Genomic DNA, 22,804 nt, shown 5'->3' with positions numbered 1-22,804 from the left:
CTCACCTTGTATCCACCAACACTCGCCAGCAAAACCAACACACACGTTTGTCCACTCATCAAATCCTGCAGGGTAGTGGGTAATAAATAGCAGAGGTGTGTCTTTTTCTGCCCTGAAGAGCATTAGAAAGAAACACAGGCCCTGAGAACTTATTTATTCCACAAATGAGTTCCTCATCTTCTGACTATGGCTCTGTGTATAGCAGAGGTTAAAAGAAATCAGTGTGGAGGCACAGGAAAGTGAATACTTATGTTTCACGGGGAGCATAGAAGCCTTCATGGAAGCATAAATAGATTTGTGATTTGTCTGGCAGCAGCCTTGGAAGTAAAGGAAGATAGACCATGAGGAAGGCTGCTTCAAGTGAGAAAAAGGCAGGATTTTTTTTGCAGTGCGGCTAGGATTGAGAGAGGAGGAGCTATGTTTCAGAGGAGAATTCTGAGGTAGAATCACTCTCTTACAGCATCCAGTTACCTGTGAAAAAGGATGGGGTAACCAAGGTATCTAGTTCAGGTAGCTGCAAAACCTGAATCTCATCAATCGATATAGGGAATATGACAGATGAGGCTGTTTATTCATTAGGTAGGGATTGGTGGCAGGTAGGAAGTCCTGAGTTCAGTTTGGACTGGAGTCATTTCAGATGCTTATGGGTATTATTCCCTATGTCTGAGGAACCTACTCTCTAGGTCTTTAGCATTTATATGAGACTTTATATAAACTGCCACTCTGAGGATTCCATAGCTTTTTTTTCCTCATTTGGAAATAAAATTTTAATTGGTAACACGATCCTAAGAGGTTGGATGTAAAAAAATTCATTTGAACCACTTTTCAGTTTGGAAGATGAAAGTTGTATTACTGTTCTACAAGATATGAAATTGAAATGACTCAAAGAGATTACAATGAAAAAGCATTAAAGTGTTTGTTTCTCTGACTTCTTGGTAGGTGGACAGCCTGTGATTTAATAGTGAGTGGGTCAGGGTTTGGCTCAGACTGCTTGTTCCAGTCATCGTCCACCAACCAACTGATATACGAGAAACATACTCAGATCATTAAATTTCCACTTCCTGAGTTTCGCTGTGGTGGTCTCAGGGGCTGGTAAACATAAGGCTCCTGGGAATTGAATCTTTAATGCAAAGGACAAAAATAAACTCTCCTGAGCCAAGGTGTTAAATTTACAAGGACATGTTACAAAGATAGCTTGTACTTCCCCCTTCCAAACCACCTCCATAAAATACATGGTGATTATCCTCTCTTCCCCCTACCCTATTCTGTCATAGACTTCCACCTTGGTTGACTTACCTTCCCATTGACACATCATCTGCTTTTTAATTCCCTGGTTAGACCTGGGGTTAAGATGAGAGGCAAGACCAGCAAACTGATTCAGACATGTGCTCTCAGTCTTTCTCACTTTCCCTGGGATCATCTCATGTCCAGATCTACGTGTTCAAAAAATAAATTCCATCAAATGACCCAGAGATGATCAGACTCTAGGGGTCCAATATCTACTAGCCAGGCTCAAGAGATGGGCCAGTACAACCGAATGCCAATTCATTCATTTATGCTCCATTTCAGCTGTCGAGCAATTTCATTTCAGCTGGTCATTGTATTAATTTTCCACATAGAGAGGAAACTCAGAAAGTAAGATAAGAATCAGAAGGTCATTTGGCAATTGTAGAGTTGGAATAGAAGGAACTGAATGACTTCAGGGGAGAGCATCACCTAGTTCTGAGAGATTATTGTACCTGCTTCCAAATTGGCACATTCTTGTTGGCTGATTAAAGTGCCCTTGGCCAAGGATAGTTGGAGGAGACAAAGCCACAGATTATTTGGTATCTAAGCTTTTTTAGCATTCCTCATCCATCATTAATTGATTGGACTAGATTGCCTCTTAAGTCACAAGTTTCTATGCTCTGGTAAAGGCCCTTATTCACTTGGACATGTTTCAGTGGTGACTGGATAATTATCTTCCTGATTGATGTTTAGGAAGTCAACCTAGGACTCTATAATGGACTTGTAGAGACTGTGTTAGTTTCTATTGCTTCCATAACCAATCATCATAAATGTATTGATTTACAACAATGCCCTTTTATTACTTCACAATTCTGTAGGTCAGAAGTCTGGGCACAGCACAGTTCAATTGAATTTCCTGCTTAGAGAAGGCTGAAATTAAAATACCTTTTAGGGCTCTGTTACCTTCTGGAGGCTCTTGGGATGAATTTGCTTCCACACTTCTTAAGATTGCTAATCCAATTCAATTCCTTGCCATTGTAGAACTGTCTTCTCTGATCCCTTGAAAGCTGTCAGGAGCCAGTTTTTGCTCCCAGTGTTTGCCTGCATTGCATTTCATGTTTTCTATGCTGCCCCCTCCAGCAACAGCACATCAAATCCCTCTCAAATTTCTCATCCTTCTGCCTTCCTCTTCGGCCACATCTCACTGATTACTTCTGCTTTTATAGGATAATTACATTGACTCACCTCAGTAATCTAGGATAATCTCCCTACTTTAAAATTAGTTGGTTAGTAACCTTAATTACATGTGTAGAATTCCTTCAGAGAAGTACCTAAATTAGCATTTGATTGAAAAACCAGAGATGGTCATCTTGAGGGGACCTTATCAACAACACTTTGAAATAATGTTTCATCATTCCTTGAGTGATCTTATTTATGGATGGCTGATTTCATCCATTACGTGTATTCTTTTTATCTTGCCATTTCATGGGATACTATTTTCTTTTCCTATGTTTATATTTTGTATTTCAACCACAGTTGGCATAGAAGGTTCTCTATTGCCAAAATTGCATTTATTGGTTGACTAGATGGGACAGACTGATATTTTTTGTTCTCTCCCTCCACTCAGCTGAGGAAGGCCCTCTGGGGCATATGAGCTCCATTTTCACAAACTGAAAAATTATAGCACATTTAGTTTGTACGGAGTCAGTGATTCCTAAGCCTAGCTGCACTTTAGAATCACATAACAAATGCTAAAGTATTAATACTCAGACCCCACTGCAGAGATGCTGTTTTATATATGGTAAAGCCAGGGCTTCTTCTTTTTTTTTTTTTTAAGTTTCCCGCATGGCTCTAATTTACAGTCAAGGCTAAGAACTATTGATATGCTCCAGGCATTCTGTTTTGAAGATAAGAAAGATGAGGCTGATGGTGAGAAATGATTTGTGGAAAGTCCCATAACTAGTGACAGATCTGGTGCTCTGTGCCAGTTCTGTACCATGAACAAAGGGTTTCAGATTTAACTGTATGTAGATTTCAGTGCTTAGTAATTATATGCCAAATGGATTTTAGGAAGGACTGGAGCAGCCTGCCTCCTAGTTTAGTAGCAAGACTATTTCTTTCCAGGACATTAAGAAACTATTAGATCTTGCGAAATGACTGTATCAAGGTCCCTTCTTAGCAGCTTGTTCTGCTCATGAGCAATAAAAAGCACAGATACATTATGCAGTAGCCAGAGAGATAGCTACATGGACACCCACAATTTCTGTGTCCCTGAGCTGCACGCTTCGACATGGTAGCCACTTAGCTGCATGTCACTGTGGAACCCTTGCATCTGGCTTGTGCCAATTTGATGGGGTGCATGAAATACACACTAGATTTAAAGATTCCATATGTAAAATAACTCAATGCTTTTCATATTTGCCAGATGATGAAATGATAATATATTAGATATATTGGGTTATATAAGATACCTTATAAAAATATAAAAAAATTAAAATTTTATGCATTTCTTTTTTAATGTGGTTACTAGGAAATTTAAAAGAAAGTATGTGGTTGGCACTTGTGTCTCACATTATATTTCTATGACACAGCACTGTTCTAGAAGGCATCTTCTAGTGAAGCAGTTAACAATGAATGTTCCAAGTCCAAGCTGTTACACCTCCCATGATCTCGAACAGGGAAGCGGTATATTATAAACTTCCTGGAGCTGAGACATGACATTGATCTGCCCCCTGTCTGCCATCTATCTGGCAGCCACTCAGTCTGGCAAAACAGACTCCTTTCTATTTGTATATATAAGCTTAAAGGAGGTGGGGGGATGCCCCATGTCATGGAAAGAGCACACTTCGTAGCTTTTAAGTAATGTATCTGCAAGTACGCCAGGTGCTTTTGGAGACTCTAAGGCCTAGAGATGAATATTATATCCCTTGAACGATACTCCTAAAGAAAATGCTATGTCAGCATTTATGAATTATTACCACCCTTGACAGGCCTGGAGCCCTGAAGATACTTTGGTCTGACCCTGTCCATAATTCGAACCTAAACTGTACTCTTTCTCTTTCTCTTGCTCTATGTAGCCTTCTTGTCTCACTGGTACCCTGCTCACGTGCTTATTTGGCCTAGTTTCACATTTACAATGAAGCACTGGAAGATGAAGACAGGCATTGGAGACGCTGAGCATGGTTCTGTCTGGGGGGATTCACGTAACCTCTCAAAGTTCCTCTAAACTTTTGTATTCTCCATGTTAAAATGAAGCTGTCTTCCATAAGGTCTTTGTAAAAGGAAATAATAAGGCATCTGGCATACTTCCTTATTGGGCAGATCTTAGGGGACGGGATCTGCCCTGTGTCAGGCCCAAGGCTAGGTGTTGGGGATACAATGTGTGCGTGAGGCACACTTTCTGCCCCCAGTCACTCACAGCCAAAAGAAGAGAAGGATGAGGAGCCTGACAGTGTCAGGAAGGACAAGAGTGGTCCTCAAAGGATGGCAGCTTTCAGTACATGGCACAGCCTGGGATTGGCTTATCACAAAATCATGGATGGTGTGCCGATGAGAACACTGAGGCCCACAGTGATTAAATGAGTGCCCGAGTTACCAGGTCAGGCAGCGCCGGGCTGGCACCCAGGCTTGGGATTGCTGACACCTTCTCTAGAAATGCTTTTTCCAGAAGATCATATTGCCTCACTCTTGGTTTCTCAACTTGTTTACCTTAAAAGAACAAGTTCATTTTGGACTTGATGAGAGGAAAGAAGCGTTTCTCCCAATGTTTGCTCTATATGTTTTTTGGGTCTGTTTGTAACTCCTTTTAGCACTCTATGAGTTACTGTATGAATCACTGTCAGATTATAATCTCATCAAGATAACGAATGTTTTTGCTTGAAGACTTCATTCAATGAGATCATGTCTTCAACAGCCTATTTCCTATTTAATTAGTTAAAACAAAGCCAATTTCCACCTGAGCATTTGAAAGAAATTCCAACATCTTCAACTTTGTTTAAAGTATATTTTCCATGTTCTATGTAATATATCACAGTAATAACAACAACAAAATAGGTTTAAAAAAGAGCCACTTGTAAAAGGAGAGAGACATAGCAGAAACCCAGCAAGAGGCTTGCTTTTCCAAGTTCTATAAAAAAAAATAAAATGACTTTTAGGTGCAGTGGTATAAAGTATGGTATAAAAAGGAACACATTGTTCAAACAAGCACCTATGTAATTGATTTTCTCTTTCATGTGAGAGTCATACCTGCATTGTGAATCAGTGGATGCACCAAGTGACTCAAGCTAGGTGAGTTTGGCCACCATCCACAGGGGTAGCTGTTACATCAAGGTACTGCAAAGTGCCACTGGGTCTTAATGAACACAAACGGAATGTCCCATGCACTGAGAAAGGTCCACTCCAGCAGAATGCCTATGCATACCAAGGTAGGGGCAGCTCTAAGTATTTAGTTCTGAAAAGATCTGTAGTTTTTCACTTCTCCAGTAAGGAAGAGGTGAAGACCAAAACTCCCATAACCCAGCTGTCCTCTGTATTCTCACAGGAGAGTCCTAGCTTCAAGCCAAGCCTCTTAGCATTGAAATTCATCTCCCCAAGTCTCAGATCTAGAAATCCATGATTTATGAGACAAATGATCTGGACCCAGTAACAACAGCATAGATTTTTCTTACAGCAGCTGAGAGAGTGATTATGGGTGAAATCAGCCTCTAGATTATTTCCCACAATGGGGCATCCAGGTCAAAGGGGCATGACTGCCTATGTACCCAAGCAAAAATGAGCAGCAATTCTGCTTTACCTTAGGAGATGCAGGAGATGCATGCATTACATTATAATGAGTCTTCATTATCCTTCGACCCTTATGTGATGTAAGTACTTGATTGAAGAAGGGAGTGGTACATAATGTGGCTACCAGAGGACGTATTTACTGACTACTTTACCACCCTCCTAGGCTTCCATTTTATGATATATAATTGAGGATCCCACCCCCAATCTACTACCTGGGAGCTTTATAAAACATAGTCTATTTATTACTAGTATCAGAAAGTCTAAAAAGTAACTTATTTATTGAATACATGCAAAGGGCATGCTAAATGCTTATAATGAAAGATCTCATTTAATCTCCTCCGATTTTCCTATGAAAAAGGTAATAAGATTATCATCCTTATATTTGAGACAAGTAAACAGGTTTAATAAAGCTAGGATTTGAACCTAGCTCTCTCTGACTCCAGAACACATGCACTTAACCCCAAGCTTACTCTCTCTTTACTTGATGGTCAAAGATGGCATTTATGGTAGAAGCTGATGTTAATTTCTAAAGACTTGGGAAAATACCTGTCAATGATTATTAACTAAATATGATCAGCAAACAGTGAAACAGATGGCATCAAATGAAATCAAGTGTCCAGGGTTCACTCAGTAGTGCTGTCTCTTACATCGTATATCAATGTCAGCAGATTGTTTAATCTTTGTACCTGTTACCAGCATGGAGCCCAGATAACATCATTCACTTCCTGAGCTGGTGGTGTGCTGGGTCCAGTTTGTACTAGCTTGTGAATCCATGTTCAGTGACTTCAGGGGATCCAGATTCAGTGAGTTGGTAGCTTAAAGTCAGCCTTGGTGGAGGGATTTACACCAAAGAAACTGATAGATGCTACCAATCATGGTCCTTCTCTCTTCTTCTTCTCTCTCTCTTTAAATTCTGGAGAGACAGTTTTTGCACATATATCAGTGCACCACTGTCTATGACTCAAAGAGAGATACAGTGTGAATTGTCACCCTTCTAAAAGTAAACAAAGGCACACTGAATACTCTAAAAAAAAAAAACCCCAAAACTAATCATGCCTAATTTTTCAGTGAGTCTTTTGTCCCCATCATTCTGCATTTGGGGTGACCTCTACATGCTTTTACATGATTTTAAATTTTCTACTGATCACATTTCAAAACTGAAAAGGAACCATGAATATTAATTTTCAATAATATGTTTTATTTAACCCAGCAATCCAAAATATGAGTTTAACATATAGTAAATATAGACCTTGTCAGAAAGTTTTGCGTCCCTTTTTTGTACCGAGACTTCAAAACTCCATGCATATTTTACTTACAGCACACCTTAATTTGAATCCTAACATTTCATCAGAAATACTTGATCTCTATTTAGATTTCATAAAATCTATAGCTGAAACACTAGATTCACATCTCAACCTGTTCCAAATTTACTTAATTAAATGCTTAATTAAGCTATTTACTTTAAATGATGTAAAAATTTTGCATCCTTAATTCCTCAGTCTCATTAACCCTGTTTCCAGTTCTTCATGGCTGCTGAATTGGTAACTGAATTGGTTAATGCACATGATCTATGCTTGAATGTTTTATAAAAAAGGATACTTATTATATATAATATTCCCAAAGACCTTTTTCCCTGGTACATTACACATTTAAAATAGTGTCCTGTCCTGTATTCCCAACTGGATCCTGAGCAGAGAGAAATCTCAACAAAACTTACGAATAAGTAATGTCTGCAAACTTTTTCTTTCTCAGTAACAGGAAAGAAATAACATGACCTCAGGCATTTTGGGTCTGAAGGATTTTCAAATGACCACCACCATAAAAAATGGGTAATAACATGAACAAATGCAAACTATTCAAATTAAGTGCCCAGTGCTAATTAGAATGGGTGATTTCAAATATCCTTTTGGATTAGCCTCTTTTTCAGTGTTGAGTTCTCAGTACAACTTCAACAGGAAATCAACTTGATTCAGTTTTGCAATATTTCATTACTAATCAACACCTGCATCAGAAAGTATACATTTATTAGGTTATCTAACTAGAGTCTTGGTTTTGCAATATAAACACTTCTGCTTTTATAGGGATTTTTTAATCAGCTCTTACTTTTTTGGTATCAGAATTGCTAGTTCTATAAAATGAAAACTTGGGGATCTATTACTTCTATCAATTTAGTCAGGTATTTTGCCTTAACAGGGCTACAAGTTCCTTAATCTTTCATACTATTCCTTTTATATATTAATATGCTGACATCATTCTTCTAGGGATGCTGTTGACCTCTTTCCTTTTAAACACTTGATACAAATCAGAGGGTGTAGGTGGGTGGGGGTGGTGGTTCATTTTGTCCCTGTCACATTACAAACCAGATATGAACACATGTTCCCCTCTATGGCTTAACATACGTTTTCAGATTGCTTTCAATAAAGTTGACATGGGGGTTCTTCATGATATAGTCTTGTCTTCACATTAAATTCATCTTGTCCTTATTCTCTCTATGTAAATATCTCTGGAATCCAGTAATGACTTCACTCTCTCCCCTAGCCTTTGGTCTCCTACCTCCATCTTCCCACCAGACATTTCTAACATTTCCACAAGACTTTCTATTACTGTTAAATCACTTTAATACCAAATATCCCAAGACAGTCATGTGATCTTCTCATTTCTAAACAACTCAGATCGCCAAGTCCTGATTTCTATCAATAGCACCATCTTTTATCCACATATATACTCAGTTATTTGCAATAAACAGGTTTTGTTTATCAACTCCTATATCCAGTCATCACCAAATCTTGTCAGTATTCCTCAGTGATACTTACTGAGGAAAGTATGAGGGGCAGATTTCTTTTAAGAAAAATCTACTTTGCATATGCTTTACCTATCTCAAAACTTCCAGTGACTTTCTGATTAATATGGGTTGAAATGCTATTTCGGGATAGTCCTCCTTTGCCAATCCAGTTTTAGTGTCCTTTATTCATAATTTCAAACATTGTTCTCTACCTCACTAACTCACTCCAGTTACTGCCTGAACTAATCAGATCCAGAGCCATACCCAGGACATATGACCATCTGAGCTCTTGCCCATAATGCATGTTCACACCTGACCCCCACTATTCCTTACCTAGCACAATCTTCTCTGTCATTCAGTTCTAACTCTAAGCCCCTCAGTTCAGTCGCTGATTATTTCTCCACTCTGACCTTTCTTTCATTTCTAGGAATCCTCTTTTTGCAGTTTCATTTGCCCATCTTGCCTAATTCTTGGAATAGAGAACCATGATTGTGATTGCTTTTCTATTCTCCTTTGTGCCCTGCACAATTCTAGAACTAAGAATTCAACAAATACTTAATTGTTTTAAAATCAAAAGAATTGAAGCAATTCTTCTCTTGACCTGGAGTTGATTATAACATATTGGAAAAAATATCATGTTTAATCCCCATCTCTTCTCATGTGTTTATGTACTATTTTATAGCTGAGGAATAAAAGTCAGTATATCACAGGCCTAACTGTAGTTTGGAGGTCTCCTCTGCTGGGCAGTTTACAGAATAAAAACTCACACCAGCCGGATTACACTGCTTCTCAGCTGGCTCTCCCTTGTGGAAGTGGGGGTTGGGGGGATGGGCAGGCAAAATGCCTTGGGCTTTAAAAGTGGAAACGGTGTGAGCTCCATTATGCAAGAATAGAAGCTTGTCTCCCCCACCCAACCACCGCCCCACCCCAATGAAAATCTTGCCATGAGGCTATAGCCAAAAAATGCATAAATATCAGTAGAAATTTACAGAGGTATTTTCTCTAGAAAAATATTACAAACTTACATTGCAAAAGAAGAACTCAGTAGGCTAAGGTACAATTTGGTAGATTCCTCTGGAGTACCTACCTCTACTTAGAGACTTATATCGGGGAATAATGGGACTTTCTTCTCCTTCTGACAGACTATATTAAAGTTTCAGACTTTGTGTGTTGGCACTAGGTCCTCTCCTAAGGACATTTTTCTCTCACCTAAAACCTAATAAATAAGGCTCCTCTCATCTAGAAGCTGCCACATTGAGTTCTGCAAAATTGAAGGGAGGAGCCTCTAGTCAAATTGAACAGAATGTCCATGAGCCCAGCCACAGGCTGTCTTTGGGGACGGCTCACTAGGGGGACTACTTTCAGAGTCAGCCCCACTGAGCCAGTAACAGTGGAAGGAGAGTTTCAGTCCTCCGATAGAGCAGTTAGCTCTTCCTGATTCCAGCCACACCCCTCCATCCTCTTCTCTGCTCCCTAGTTGGAGGGAGCCATGGGGCCCTACACAATGCTCTCAGCGCAGTGACCTGTTCTCATCTCCTAGGGGGAAACTAGCAGTTTTGAATACCTCCTTATCGGTAGGGGTGTGCAATCTGATGTCTAGGTGATTTTGCTCTAAGGATTTTGATTTGTTTGTTTTCTTTTTGAGATAGAACGCATTCTATGGAGATATGTTGTGATCATTTGGAAGAAGTGAAGTTCATTTGCAGGCAGCAGCTTTCAAAAGTTTGGGGATGAGAGAAAGTCCACTATAATTTATCTGAAGCAAAATTTACTTGTTTCTGGCATCTGCCAAGTGTCTTCGAAATATTTGAAGACATGACTTCCAAACCAGAGAAAGCAGCCTACTGAGAAAGGCAAACCTATTCATATCTTTATCCAGTTGGGAAGCAAAAAACACTACCTAGAATTGGAATTCTTTTTACAACCTGATACCAAGAGAACAAGTGTCAGAGGAGGTGTCTCTGACACTACGTGCATTGGGAGATTGCTAACACTGTACAGAGCCCAGTTCCTCAATACTTTTCCTACTTAAGAACAAAAAAGAAAACCAACCAAACAAACAAACAAACAAAAAAAAAACCTTAAAAATACATTTTAAAAGGAAATATCCAGTTAACAAAAGTATGGCATTTTCAGCCTTTAACATATTTATTTTTAGCCTTTTTGCCTATTTCTGCTGGATTCTTCCAGCTAGGATCACATAGCCTACCTAGTCACCGAGCAGTAAAGGACCTAAATAAAGAGAGCCACTCAGTGGTTCACATTTGCAAAGCAGGTGAGGACGATGCAAAGACCGTTAGCCCACAGCCTTCCAGGTTAGGAACCTAAAACATGGATGCTGCAATACCTGCAACTCACATTTGTGTGCAGTCTTGTAATTGGCAACATGTGTTCACATGCAGTGTCACTCAGTTCTGTCAGTGACTCCATGAGTCAGTGTTTGAGGGTGTTCTTTATGCCATCGGCAAATATGTGGGTAGTCAGACAGAGGACGATGTTCAGTTTATGTAGAGATGTGTTTTCTTAGAACTTTTTAGGAATGTGAAATCCTATGGAACAACAACAAAGAAATGATGGGCCATCCACTATCTAGAAATGAAAGTATGACCATATCGCACTTTATACCTATTCAGAATTACATAGCCATTACTGGGAACCACACCATTCCATTACCCATGAGAACAAATGTTCTTGTTCATCATTTCAGCCTGATTAGGGGTAATGAGAAGGGCTATTTCATTATTGTCAAGACTGTACAATCGAGAAAATGAGGCCAATAGAGGCCCTGGTGGAGCTCCCAGTGTGATGATCAGGTATGCCTGAGTGATGTGTAAGTAATGTAATTATGTGAAAACATTGCAGCTAGGCTTTAAAGTAGTTGGCATTAGTTGTCAGATGTAGCAACAGCTCTCCACAGGACAGTGTGCTGAGTTCATTTTAAACCAGCCCAAACTTGCCTCTTCAGAGATCCTAGAAGTGGACACTTGGCTTATTTATTCCAAAGAAGCTTATTTCCTCCAGGTAAAGGTGTGGGCTGGCTAAGGCATGGCCTTCTCCCCTATTCATCAAACTGAAGGGATTGAGGTGTGGCCACACTTTGGATTCCAGATAGCTAGCAAGGCCTCCAACTGACCTTTCTTTGAGTCAGGGGTGTTCACATTCCTGGGCCTTTCAGAGACCACATTCCTCCTAGAACAGAAAACTCAAGACAGGCAGGGTATCCTAGGCAGGCCACCGAGGAAGCACAGATATTTTGTTTTCTTTTGCTTCTCGCCTTCTTCCTGCTCCCTTTCAGCTACACCTCCTCATGGTGGCTCATCAGCACAGGCTTCTAAGTTTTAGTTGAGCTCTTTTATTCACTGGGAAACACTGGAGGAGTTTTACTATTATAAGTAGTTTTTTTGTGTTTTTCCTCTTATGACCTATCCAGCTCAAGGCCCTAAGCTTGGTGATACTGCTGACAAGTTTTTCTATTTTCAGATCAAATTAATGTGAAACCACACTGGCCCTATTATTGAAGCAGTTTTTGTGTGTGGGAAGGGGGAGTTGTCCTTTGTTGTGAGGTATTTCTAGGGCGTTTGGCCAGCCTGGGAAACTCTCTAGTGTCCATGTTATTTCCTGAGACCAGCATCTATGGGAAATAGAATTGTTACAAACCTACTGTTTGCCTTCATAAAAAGTATAATAATATGAGACTCTGGGGCAATGAAAGATTTACTTTTAGTTCCAGGATTCCTTCTGGAACTGACATGCATGTCAGCTTATTCATGGTTTAGCCAGTGTTTAAACAGTGTAATGATAATGGTCTGCATTTTACTTGGCTTTATCTTGCTCCTTTTTGTATGATTGCAGGTCCTACAGGTATGGATCTCTGGCGGCTGCTATTGACCTTGGCAGTGGCAGGCTCAAGCAGTGCTTTTTCTGGGAGTGAAGGTGAGTTCTACTTTCCCATTCCCACCCCCAGTGTTTGAAGTAACACTGAACTTTGTTTGTTAAATATAAGTTCTTTGGATGCTTTAATTAGAAGAGGTAAGCTTTAAGTAGCAGCAAATAGGAAACTGGTTTTAAAATCATAAACTGGGAAGACTTTTCTGTGGATGTTTTAGGAGGAATAGTTTTGGCATCTGATGTTTTCACATCAGTAATAAATGCTGCAAGTCATGCTGAGGGCATTTATATTGAAGGCAAGTCAAGTCTCTTGGTCCTGGGAGAGATATTGAAATTGGACTGGAGGGTTGGTTATTAACCTACTGATCACTCTGCTCATCCGTGACTAAGGATATCATCACCTATTTCCAGAGCTCAGAATTAAGGTCTCTGAATCATATTCTCTGAGAGCGGAAATTGCAGGTTTCAAATAAATTTCACCTCTCACGCTCTGGGTGGTTACAATTTGGCAAAGTTTGAAGGAGGACACAACTGAAAAGAGTTGAATAGTGCACTCAAAACTCATGATTTCCTTGGTCATCTCCATAAATCTCCATCCTTTTTTATACCCTCTTCCTAGTGAAGCCTCAGTACATTCAAATGTATGTCTTATAGCAGAAATAACTGGAGCGAGAACAAATAATGAAAGGGAATGAGAAAACAGATGTTTCTGTCCAGAAAATAAACTCCGCTTATGAAGGCATAGGAGAGTTTTTCAAAGATTGTCTTGACTGCGTGATTATTTTTTCCTTGCTTGGGTTTCAGCGTAAGAAACAATCTAGCTCTCCCATGCTGTGACACTGCATTCAGTTGCTTCTTTAAGCGTAGCTGACTCCCCTACTCGCTGGGCAACTCATGTTGGAAAACACAGTTTAACAACAGAGGTAGTGCCTTCAGATGTCCTCCCTGACCTTTGAGCCAAAAATAAATCCGTAGTAGTAAGCTGCTGAGGGCCACCAGGGTAAAAAAAAAAAAAAAAAAGAAGCAAGAAGGGTGAAATGTTATTTTATCTTTTAAAGCAATTTTCAAATATTTATAGAAAAGAAGTCATAATTGTTTGAAATATTTTTGGGTCTCTCTGGTGTTATAATGTCAACATTCTGCAAGTCAAACATGGAGAGAATTGAAGGCTCCGTGTCAGCAGCTTTTCCCATGGCTGGTTTTAGACCCTGGTTCTGAGCCAAAGAATTACAGCTGAGATCCTCTGCTGTTCCAAAGTCATGGTAGTTTAATCTCTACTTTCTTCATTAAGGTGGCTTTCACTCCACTGGGTGAGGCTGGAGGAATCACACACACAAAGCAACAACAACCTGTGAAATGAAAAGTATGGCAAAGAAAATCTTTAAAGAAAATTAAAAATGTAGCCCCAGCTAGAGCTCAAGTTACATGTTAGACCTAGAGAGGCCACGAAGAGCATCTATTTCAGCTGCCCTGACATTTTAGCTTTGACATAAACCTTTCACTTCATAAGGAGAGTGGAGAAAACACTGCCATTAGTTGGTTTTATGTTTGCTTATTGTTTTGCTTTTTGATAGTTTTTTGTTGACTCTGTTTGTTTGGGGACAACAGAGATAAGAAAATGCATCAGCTTATAGTAAACAAATCACTCAGCCTGCCAGTACTTACACATAATAAGTAATTTAGCAATGGAAATAATTTCTTTTTCTTTTTTTTCTTTCTTTTTTTTTTCATTTAGTGGGCTAACCAAAATTCTTTTGGGGCTACTCCAGAGTTCTACCTTAAAATGGCCTGGAGATTGTTATGGATGAGTATGATGTTTACATAAGAAGGTGTAGATGAACACATTTGAACATGAGCGTGCACACACATGAGTGTGTTTACCAGTTCTGGACATCTAGCTGATGAGTTCTGCCAAAGTGGTCACGTGACATGACATGGGTTGAATCTCAGATGTCATTCAGGGCCATGTGGTCCTTCTTCTGCCAGGTCCAGATTGCAGCCAAATTATTTTTATGTTCTCCCCCATTATATAAGGGAGACTAAAAATACAGGTAAGAGTTTTAAAAAAAGAAAAAAAAACCCTGCCACCACTGTAGTTTCACCGTGAAACCATTCATTTGAGTTCAGTTTGGTCAGGGAAAGATGTGACACTGCTGAGGAAGGGATGCGGCAAGTGTTACTTGGTGAAAAGTTGCCCAGGAGCTGGTAAAGATGACACATCTGTGTGGCTAGGGAAGGTTGGCACTTGAAGCCTGGAGCAGGGTTTTTCTTGCTTGGGCAGATGAGTGGTTAGAAATATCCCAGCCCTGAGAGGATTTTTCATTAAGTCTAATTGCCCTATGGGAAATTTAATGAGAGCTAAACATCGAACAGTGCACCATTGTATTAGCTCCGATGTTGCAATGGATGCCATCTCTTTGTCTTTCACCCTTAACATCTGCTCCTCATGACCAATTACACAGACTCAGGGAGAATTTCTTACTCCAAAATCAGGAATGACCAGCAATGCCTTCTTTTCAGAGAGGTTTCACACATTCAGCTGTCAACTGGCTGCATGAGAACTGTTGCTCCTGGGATGGTGATTTTTAATGAGAAATGTACATAAAGATTTTGAAATAGTCTTCAAAGGAGTGTCTGCTATAAATTAGATCACATCTCTGCTATTTCAGTCAGTCCACAATTGAGCATCCTCTTTGACCTCAGCAGCCAAACACGGGAGCATATTAGCCCCTGCCCTGAAGAATTTCACTCTAGTTGGGACATGAGGAACTGCTAGAAATTAATGAGAAACAGTATAGCTTTAAGGTCTAAATTGTGCAATGAATACATATGGTCAAGATGCTCTGAAAAAGAGTAAATCAAGGTGGACTGGAATAGTTCTTCAAGTTCAACATACAGATATTTTTAGAGCTTTCTATTTTCAAAGATTCAACTTAGGGCTATGAGGAATACAGTGATTCTTCTGTTAAGGAAGTTATCATGAGTTAAGAGGTCAGGAGTCTGCACAAAGAACTGCCGTGTGAGACAATGTCTATTAACAATTGAAATAGTGACCCGAACCACACTCCTTAGGAGGAGTGAAGTGTGGAGGGTTACCTCCTTATATAGTTATTTAGAACTTCATGAAGGAGGTCGGTGTTATTCCGCAGGAACTAGAATACTCATTTAAAACTTTAAAAGGCTAAGAAGAGCAGGAGGCGATTCCAGGAATAGCCAGTGTGATAGAGGAACAACATAAACGGAAGTGCATAGGTGTAGGTAGAAAGTGTACATGGAGAACCAGTCATTCAGCTGCTGAGTTTATCCTATGTCTTGGCACTGGACTAGGCAATGGGCGGTTCTGTTTTACATGTTTAGTGTTCAACAGCTACTTTTTGAGCACTTACTTTGCAGAAAGCAGACTATTCATTTGGCCAGAGTGTGCTATACATGAGCACTATATTTGTAATTATTCACTTTGGAAGTAAACATAGGTCAATAGATTGGAGTTAAATTATAGAAGGCTTAGCAATAGCAAAAGACATGCCTTTCTGGGCCTTGAGGAATGAAGATATTATTTGGAGAGAAAGAGAAGAGACAGAAGTGTAAGGCATATCCTGCTAGTGATAGTTCTTCTCAAAGCTGTAGGCCATGCATAAGTCCTAATGATGGAACATTATGTGTATATATATGTGTATATAATATGTGTAAATTGCACATATAATATTTATGTATAATGTATATTATATATATGTGTGTGTATACCCCCACATATAAATACATTATACACACACACACACAGATACAGGATGGCTTGCAGGCAAAGCACATAATTAGTATTTTATCACTTTAAAGATTAAAACATGCTACATCATTCTGTATCAGTCAAGGTAAGAAATGTGCTTTAGGAGTGAGATGCTGCATCCTAGAGGAATCAGGATCCTCAAAATAATATTCTTTGCATATCTTTGAACATTTCTTTATAAACTTATACAAACTGACACAGCACTTACGTGGGAAAAAAAGACACCTCTGTTCTCATTGCTAACAAAGGAAATAATGACCCAGTGGAAAGAACATTGTATTTTTCTAATAAGCCCTCCCCTCCTTACATGAGGCCTCACAGAGCCCTGAGAGGTTACCAAGACCTGTAAGATACAGATCAATCAAGTATTAGAGTCATGGTTAGTGCCGTTAACCAGCAAATGGTGAGCCTGTTAAATGTTTTCAAGAAGGAGCATGTGTAGGCTTTCCATTCATACTGAAAGTGAAGAAAACCACCACAGAGCTCTAGATTGCTGCTGTTTTTACTGTCACCAAGAGGCAAGAAGAAATCTTTCATTCTTCTCTCCTGCCATGGCCTGTGTCCATGTACATCAGCAACCCCGTGTCATCTGGTCCTCATGCTATCACAAATCGCTTCGACACTGAGCTCAGCAGGGCCCCAGCGGGCCAGGCGGAGGAGCTCTTGGCCCTGACAATTTAAAAGGTACGAGTGGAAGATTTAAGCACAGACCTCTGCAGATAGTGACACAAAACAGTCTTTTATCAAGTTTTAATCAAACATTTTTATGGACCCAAGGATGAATTTTAAATTTATGTTTTTGCCTTTAAAGAGCTCATGGTCGGTGCACCTGGGTGGCTCAGTGGGTTAAGCCTCCAACTTTGGCTCAGGTCATGAACCCGTAGTTTGTGAGTTCAAGCCCTGCATCGGGCTCTGTGCTGCCAGCTCAGAGCGTGTAGCCTTGCTTCAGATTCTGTGTCTCCCTCTCTCTCTGTTCCTTCCCTGCTCACACTCTGTCTCTCACTCTGTCTCAAAAATAAACAAACATTTAAAAATTAAAATAAAATATAAATAAAGAGCTCATGGTTTATAGAAGAGAAGACAAGTAAACATTATCTAATTACTTAAATAAACCTGATCCTCTTAGGTTCCTAAAGAGTTTTAAACCAGGTAATAACACTGCTAAGTTTTCACTTTAGAAATAGTACTGGTAATAAGATAGAAGTAAAGTTGAGAGAGACGAATGTAGAGGAAGATGGTTGTAATAGGTCAGGAGAGAGATGATGTAAATGTGACAGTTGTGAGGGACAAAAAATGGGTCTCAGAGATGTTGAGGAGACAGAATCACCGGTACTTGGAGTCTAATTATGTATGAATTTTTGACTTCAGGAACTGTCAGAGCTTTCTTACTCCATCCATCTCTAAGTTCTCATATTTTTAGTGAAAGCTATCAGCATCAGCAATGACTCACTGTTAATATGGGGAAATCCCAGAACGAGGCTCAGACTGTTGGCAGGGAAGTGGCAGGAGGTGCTCTGTAGGGGTGGAGATGTACTGACAGTGGTATGGCAGAACATGTATGCTTCCTTTCTTCTGTACCATATTCCAGAACTCTTGCCTGTGCCCAGGTTGGGCTGCACAGCTAGCTTCCCACCTCTGCCACGTGGCTCAGGCTACCATGCACCGAGGGTCTACCATGGAACAAAGACTGTCTCTCTCCCCATGTAGTCTCCAGACATTCATGACTAGATCCTGAGATCTGGACATACCGCCAGATATTGTGTCATCAGTAGAGTATGTACCTACCTCATGGAGTGCAATGAAATATATGCAGGAGAAGTTGACAGCAGCAAAGCCTTGCGCTGGGCAGAATCTGGGAGGTCGGTTAAGGCTTACACATAGCTAAGTGACTCACCTTTATAAAGCAACTGGCAATGTGAGTGATTAGGTTTGTGCCTCAGCTAATTAGTAAATACAAGGACTGGGACCACCCAAGAATAGTCTGAACCTCAAACATTCAATCCACACATGCCAACGGCAGACTGTGCTTCTAGTCTTCCACTTCAGACCCCAACTCTTTCAGGATGAGCCAGACCTGGTATGCAAAATGCGTCCCTGCCTCCTTGGTTTGATAGTCTGAGCTGGGGCTGCTGTTACTTGGTAGACAGGAACGAGCTGACATAATGGATTTGATATTTGGCCAGAGCCTCTATTCATGGACACACTGGGCTTCCTGCCTCTGGTTGGAGGCTAACCCATGTATGGCTGTGCAGAAGTCTGCACCTGTCGGGACCAGCACAGCCAGTCTCTGCCTGAGATCATCCTCCATCACATGGGACCTAGCATCCCTCAACCACCCAGCACCTTTTCCCTAGAAAACTCTCTTGGGAAGAACCTGTGGTTGATGGTTTTCTCCTTACTGTGAATTTAAGTCAGTGAGTTATTTCCCCAGAATTAATTCAGTTTAAACCTTAACTTTAATTTCTATATGGTAAAGAATTTCAGAGCCATCAACAAAGGCATCGTTTAAGGCCTCGCCCCTGCTCCCTGTAACTGCCAGCTTATCCATAGCCTGTGCTTCTAACTTGTCATCAGGCAGTCTCCAGCAGCCATGACCCTCATCTTTCACAAGCAGCAGGCATCACCTTCCAGTTTTGGCTTTTCCAGCACTTGTATGGGTGTTGAAGTAATGCTGTCAACAGTATCATTCTCAAACCCAAAGAGAAGCTTCCTCATGAGCTGTAGTTAGCAGCGTAAAGGCGGTAATGATGTGTAACATAAACATACTTTGAAATCTGATGCAACTGACCATACAAAGCGAGGATTCTGTGGTGCCCTGGCTGGCGGTCACTGTACAGACCACAAGGGCCAGGGGCCTGGAGCCCTTCTTCAGCCTCAGCTGCAAATCAGAGTTTTCTCTGGTTCATATTTCTCAAATCTGTTCAAATGAATCCACAGTATTTCACCAGAAACACCTATCAGGAATCTCTGCTTCTGTTATACAACTTACTAGTTGGCCTCAAGCTTTAACCTTAACTCATTACAGTGTCTTCATTACATTTTCTTGGCAGGATTGCAGGTACTACATTATGGTGGATCATGTCCCAACCATGAAGGAAATGTGTTAGGATGTTAATAGAATCTCTCCTCAAAAGCATAGACAAGGGGATAGAAAGAGGAGGTAGGGTCAGGGCATAGGAGAACATTTGCTGTGTGTCCATCTTCTAAATGAAGTTATATTATCTGTGTTTTAAGTTATATGACAAAGGCTAGATTGGGCTTGAAATAGGCAATGTAATTGTTTTCAAATAAATGATTGACAAAATGACCACCATGTACCTTGTCTAATAAAGTGTCATGGATTTAAAACTCACCAAACCTTAAATTCCATGGAGGATGTTTTGCTCATCCCTCTATCTCCTCCCTCTAGTATTCTGATGCATGTAGTAGATCTTCATTTATTTCTTGAGTGAATGAATGAACTAGAATGCCAATCCTGACCTTGGACTTTTCCAGTCATAGCCCACAATTTTCACTAGTGCTCTGTTATCTCATTTTAACCAGACTGCAGGCTGAATTAAGGCCCCCTTCCAGTGGGAGGGATCTGGAAAAAATGTGTAGCTATAGAAGCTAGAACTATTCTCCTAAGAAGCCCTAAGCATCTGTGTGCCCTACTCTAAGCCCTGATTTGTGGGCTTTCTCTGTTGATGGAATGATATCATTTTTCTGCTATATACTTCAGATGCCATCAAGGTCAGAAATCTGTCCTACACACCAGTGCCTACGAGCCTGATGCCCTCCCTAGGTCTTGTCAACCTTTTTCCAGGTTACTGAACTCTGTACCCCATGCACCAGCCACTGCCTACCATCCTGCGTTGAAAGAACCAGTCACCCAGCACCAACCCCCCCAGACAGACACCACGTTTATCTGTGCCCTACCTACCTGATTAAATCATCTCAAATATTGACAGACATAGAGAGGTATAAATGAGGCCTAAAGATCCCAAATCCAAGTTTTCTCTGCCCCTTTGAACATTGAACTTAAGATTACGAAAACTCTGATTAGTGATTATATCGATAGCTAGATCAGTATTCCCAGTTCCTTTCCTTAAATATTAGGTCTTTCCAATTTTCCAGTGAGAACCCATGTCAAAGTTTGAAACTCTCAAAATTAAAACTCAAACTTATACTGCTTAAATTCTTAGTTTCATAATCTCTGAATATGAAAAAACCCTTGTATTTTCTGTCTTCTCTAATCTTTTAGTAAAACTTCGCAAATTTATGGAATGAGAATGTTTGGAGCATTTGACTTCTGGATAGCCATGTGCTATATGTAAGAATTAACAGTTTCACATCATCGGAGATTGATGGATGATATGGACCACTCTATATTTTGGAGAGCCTTGGTCTCCCCAAAAGCAAGAGGTCATTTTTTTTAGTTTATGTTTTTTTAATATAATTTATTATCAAGTTGGCTAACATACAGTGTATATAGTGTGCTCTTGGTTTTGGAGGTAGATTCCCATGGTTCATTGCTTACATACAACACCCAGTGGCCATCCCAAAAAGTGCTCTCCTCAATGACTATCACCCATTTCCCTCTCTCCCCCACCTCCCATCAACCCTCAGTTTGTTCTCTGTATTTAAGAGACTCTTATGGTTTTCCTCTCTCTATATTTGAAACTATTTTTTCCCCTTCGTTTCCCCCATGGTCTTCTGTTAAGTTTCTCAATTTCCACATGTGAGTGAATACATATGAAATGTCTTTCTTTGACTGACTTATTTCACTCAGCATAATCCAGTTCCATCCATGTTGCTGCAAATGGCATGGTTTCATTTTTTTCTCATTGCCAAATAGTATTCCATTGTATATATAAACCACATATTCTTGATCCATCCTCATTTGATAGACATTTAGGCTCTTTCCATGATTTGGCTACTGTAGAAAGTGCTTCTATAAACATTGGGATATGCGTGCCCCTATGAATCAGCACTCTTATATCCTTTGGATAAATTCCTAGTAGTGCTATTGCTGGGCCATATATTTTTAATTTTTTGAGGAGCCTCCACACTGTTTTCCAGACTGGCTGCACCAGTTTGCATTCCCACCAACTGTGCAAGAGGGTTCCCATTTCTCCACATCCTAGCCAACATCTAACAAGAGGTTATTTTTAAAGAAAAGGACCCTTTTGTGGCCTGGTGATGGTGTGCTGATAGCAGGAGAATAGGGAAATGCGCAGGAGTCCATCAGAGAGCCCTGCTCCATATCCGGTGTTTTGGCCAGATCTAGCAAGGAGCAGAATGCAGGGAAGTCCCCAAGGGGCCATGCTCTGACAGGCCTGGCTGGTATATGACTGTGCCCAGCTCCCTGTGGGAGGCATGCCACCACCATAGTATCTGGATGTTTGCTCTAAACTTTATAAGCACGGTTGACTAAGATTCCCACCCTTCACAGCTATCATTAAGCCTGACTTCCTGGAAAGCTCTGATCAAGGAATAGAAGATCTGGATTCATTTTTGTGCATATCTTGGCTATATCTGTTTGTCAAACTCAGGTTTATCATGCCATTATGGGTGTGAAAGGCAAAGGTGTAGCTACTCTCCATGTGACCTGTCTTGTCTTATTTCCATGGATGGAACACCTGTATTCCTAGGTCTAAGAATAAGAATATTAAGTACTTTCATTAACATGAGATGTATCTAAAATAGAACTCCTCCCTGTGGAATTTAGGGGGTGATTTTTCCAACATGTTGGTTCCGAGTGGATTGCTATGAACCCGAAGTCAGAGCCTCTGATATAGGGAGAGTCAACTGATGCCTTAAACCAGAAGGTAGAAGGAAAAGACTGAAATTTCAGGCTGTAATGAGAGACTGGCTGCCACTGAGCCCATAGTGGCATTCAGTAGATACTGCATAGACCACTGATTGATTCCTGCAGTTAGTTGACAGGAGCCCAGTTTGATTTGCATTTGATTTAGTTATGCAAGATGTCCCTCTGGTGCTGTGGTACTGCTCTTGGCTATCACTTCCTTGGGGCAGCAGCCATCAGCCAGAAGCTTATGCTGTTAGAGGTTGAGGGAGCCTGTGGAGGAACTTTCCAAGGAGAGAAGAGACTGGTCATGTGGCCTTGGCTGGGACTCAGAGAACATACAGAGGTACCTGGAGGAAAGGGTCAGCAAGTAAACCTCTGTACCAATCGTATCAGACTCCTGTTTCTTTCTTGTCTCATTGTGAGGAGAAGCAGTCTAAGGTAGGGATTTCAGAGTACTGATCCTGAACTTTGTCAGAATTGGGTTTGAAATGCAGCTCTGCCATTTATTGTCATATGATTTTTTTTTTTTAAGACTGAGTTCCTCAGGGCC

At 40.4% G+C, this 22,804-nt stretch overlaps 1 protein-coding gene and 1 long non-coding RNA gene across 3 annotated transcripts in view; one reads left to right on the top strand and one right to left on the bottom strand.

Moving 5' to 3' along the window:
* Positions 1-22,804, top strand: part of GHR (growth hormone receptor) — a 261,841-nt gene that overhangs the window by 110,962 nt on the left and 128,075 nt on the right. The window contains exon 2 of one of the 2 annotated variants that reach the window (XM_029940943.1): positions 12,644-12,724. In XM_029940943.1, coding sequence (XP_029796803.1) covers positions 12,655-12,724 — 70 coding nt within the window. In that variant the 5' untranslated portion in view covers positions 12,644-12,654. Of the gene's footprint in view, positions 1-12,633; positions 12,725-22,804 lie in introns of those variants that run through there. The other variant, XM_029940942.1, reaches the window with a different exon arrangement.
* Positions 5,293-9,249, bottom strand: LOC115293177. Its single transcript, XR_003909402.1, has 3 exons — positions 9,125-9,249; positions 6,696-6,922; positions 5,293-5,353 (listed from the first exon to the last, which is right to left on the bottom strand). It is a non-coding gene; the product is annotated as an uncharacterized LOC115293177 (long non-coding RNA).

The sequence above is a fragment of the Suricata suricatta genome, chromosome 6 (assembly GCF_006229205.1).
Source record: "Suricata suricatta isolate VVHF042 chromosome 6, meerkat_22Aug2017_6uvM2_HiC, whole genome shotgun sequence".
Lineage (NCBI taxonomy): Eukaryota > Metazoa > Chordata > Mammalia > Carnivora > Herpestidae > Suricata > Suricata suricatta.
The sequence above is the reverse complement of the archived record's forward strand: the minus strand, read 5'-3'. Positions and strand labels throughout refer to the sequence as shown.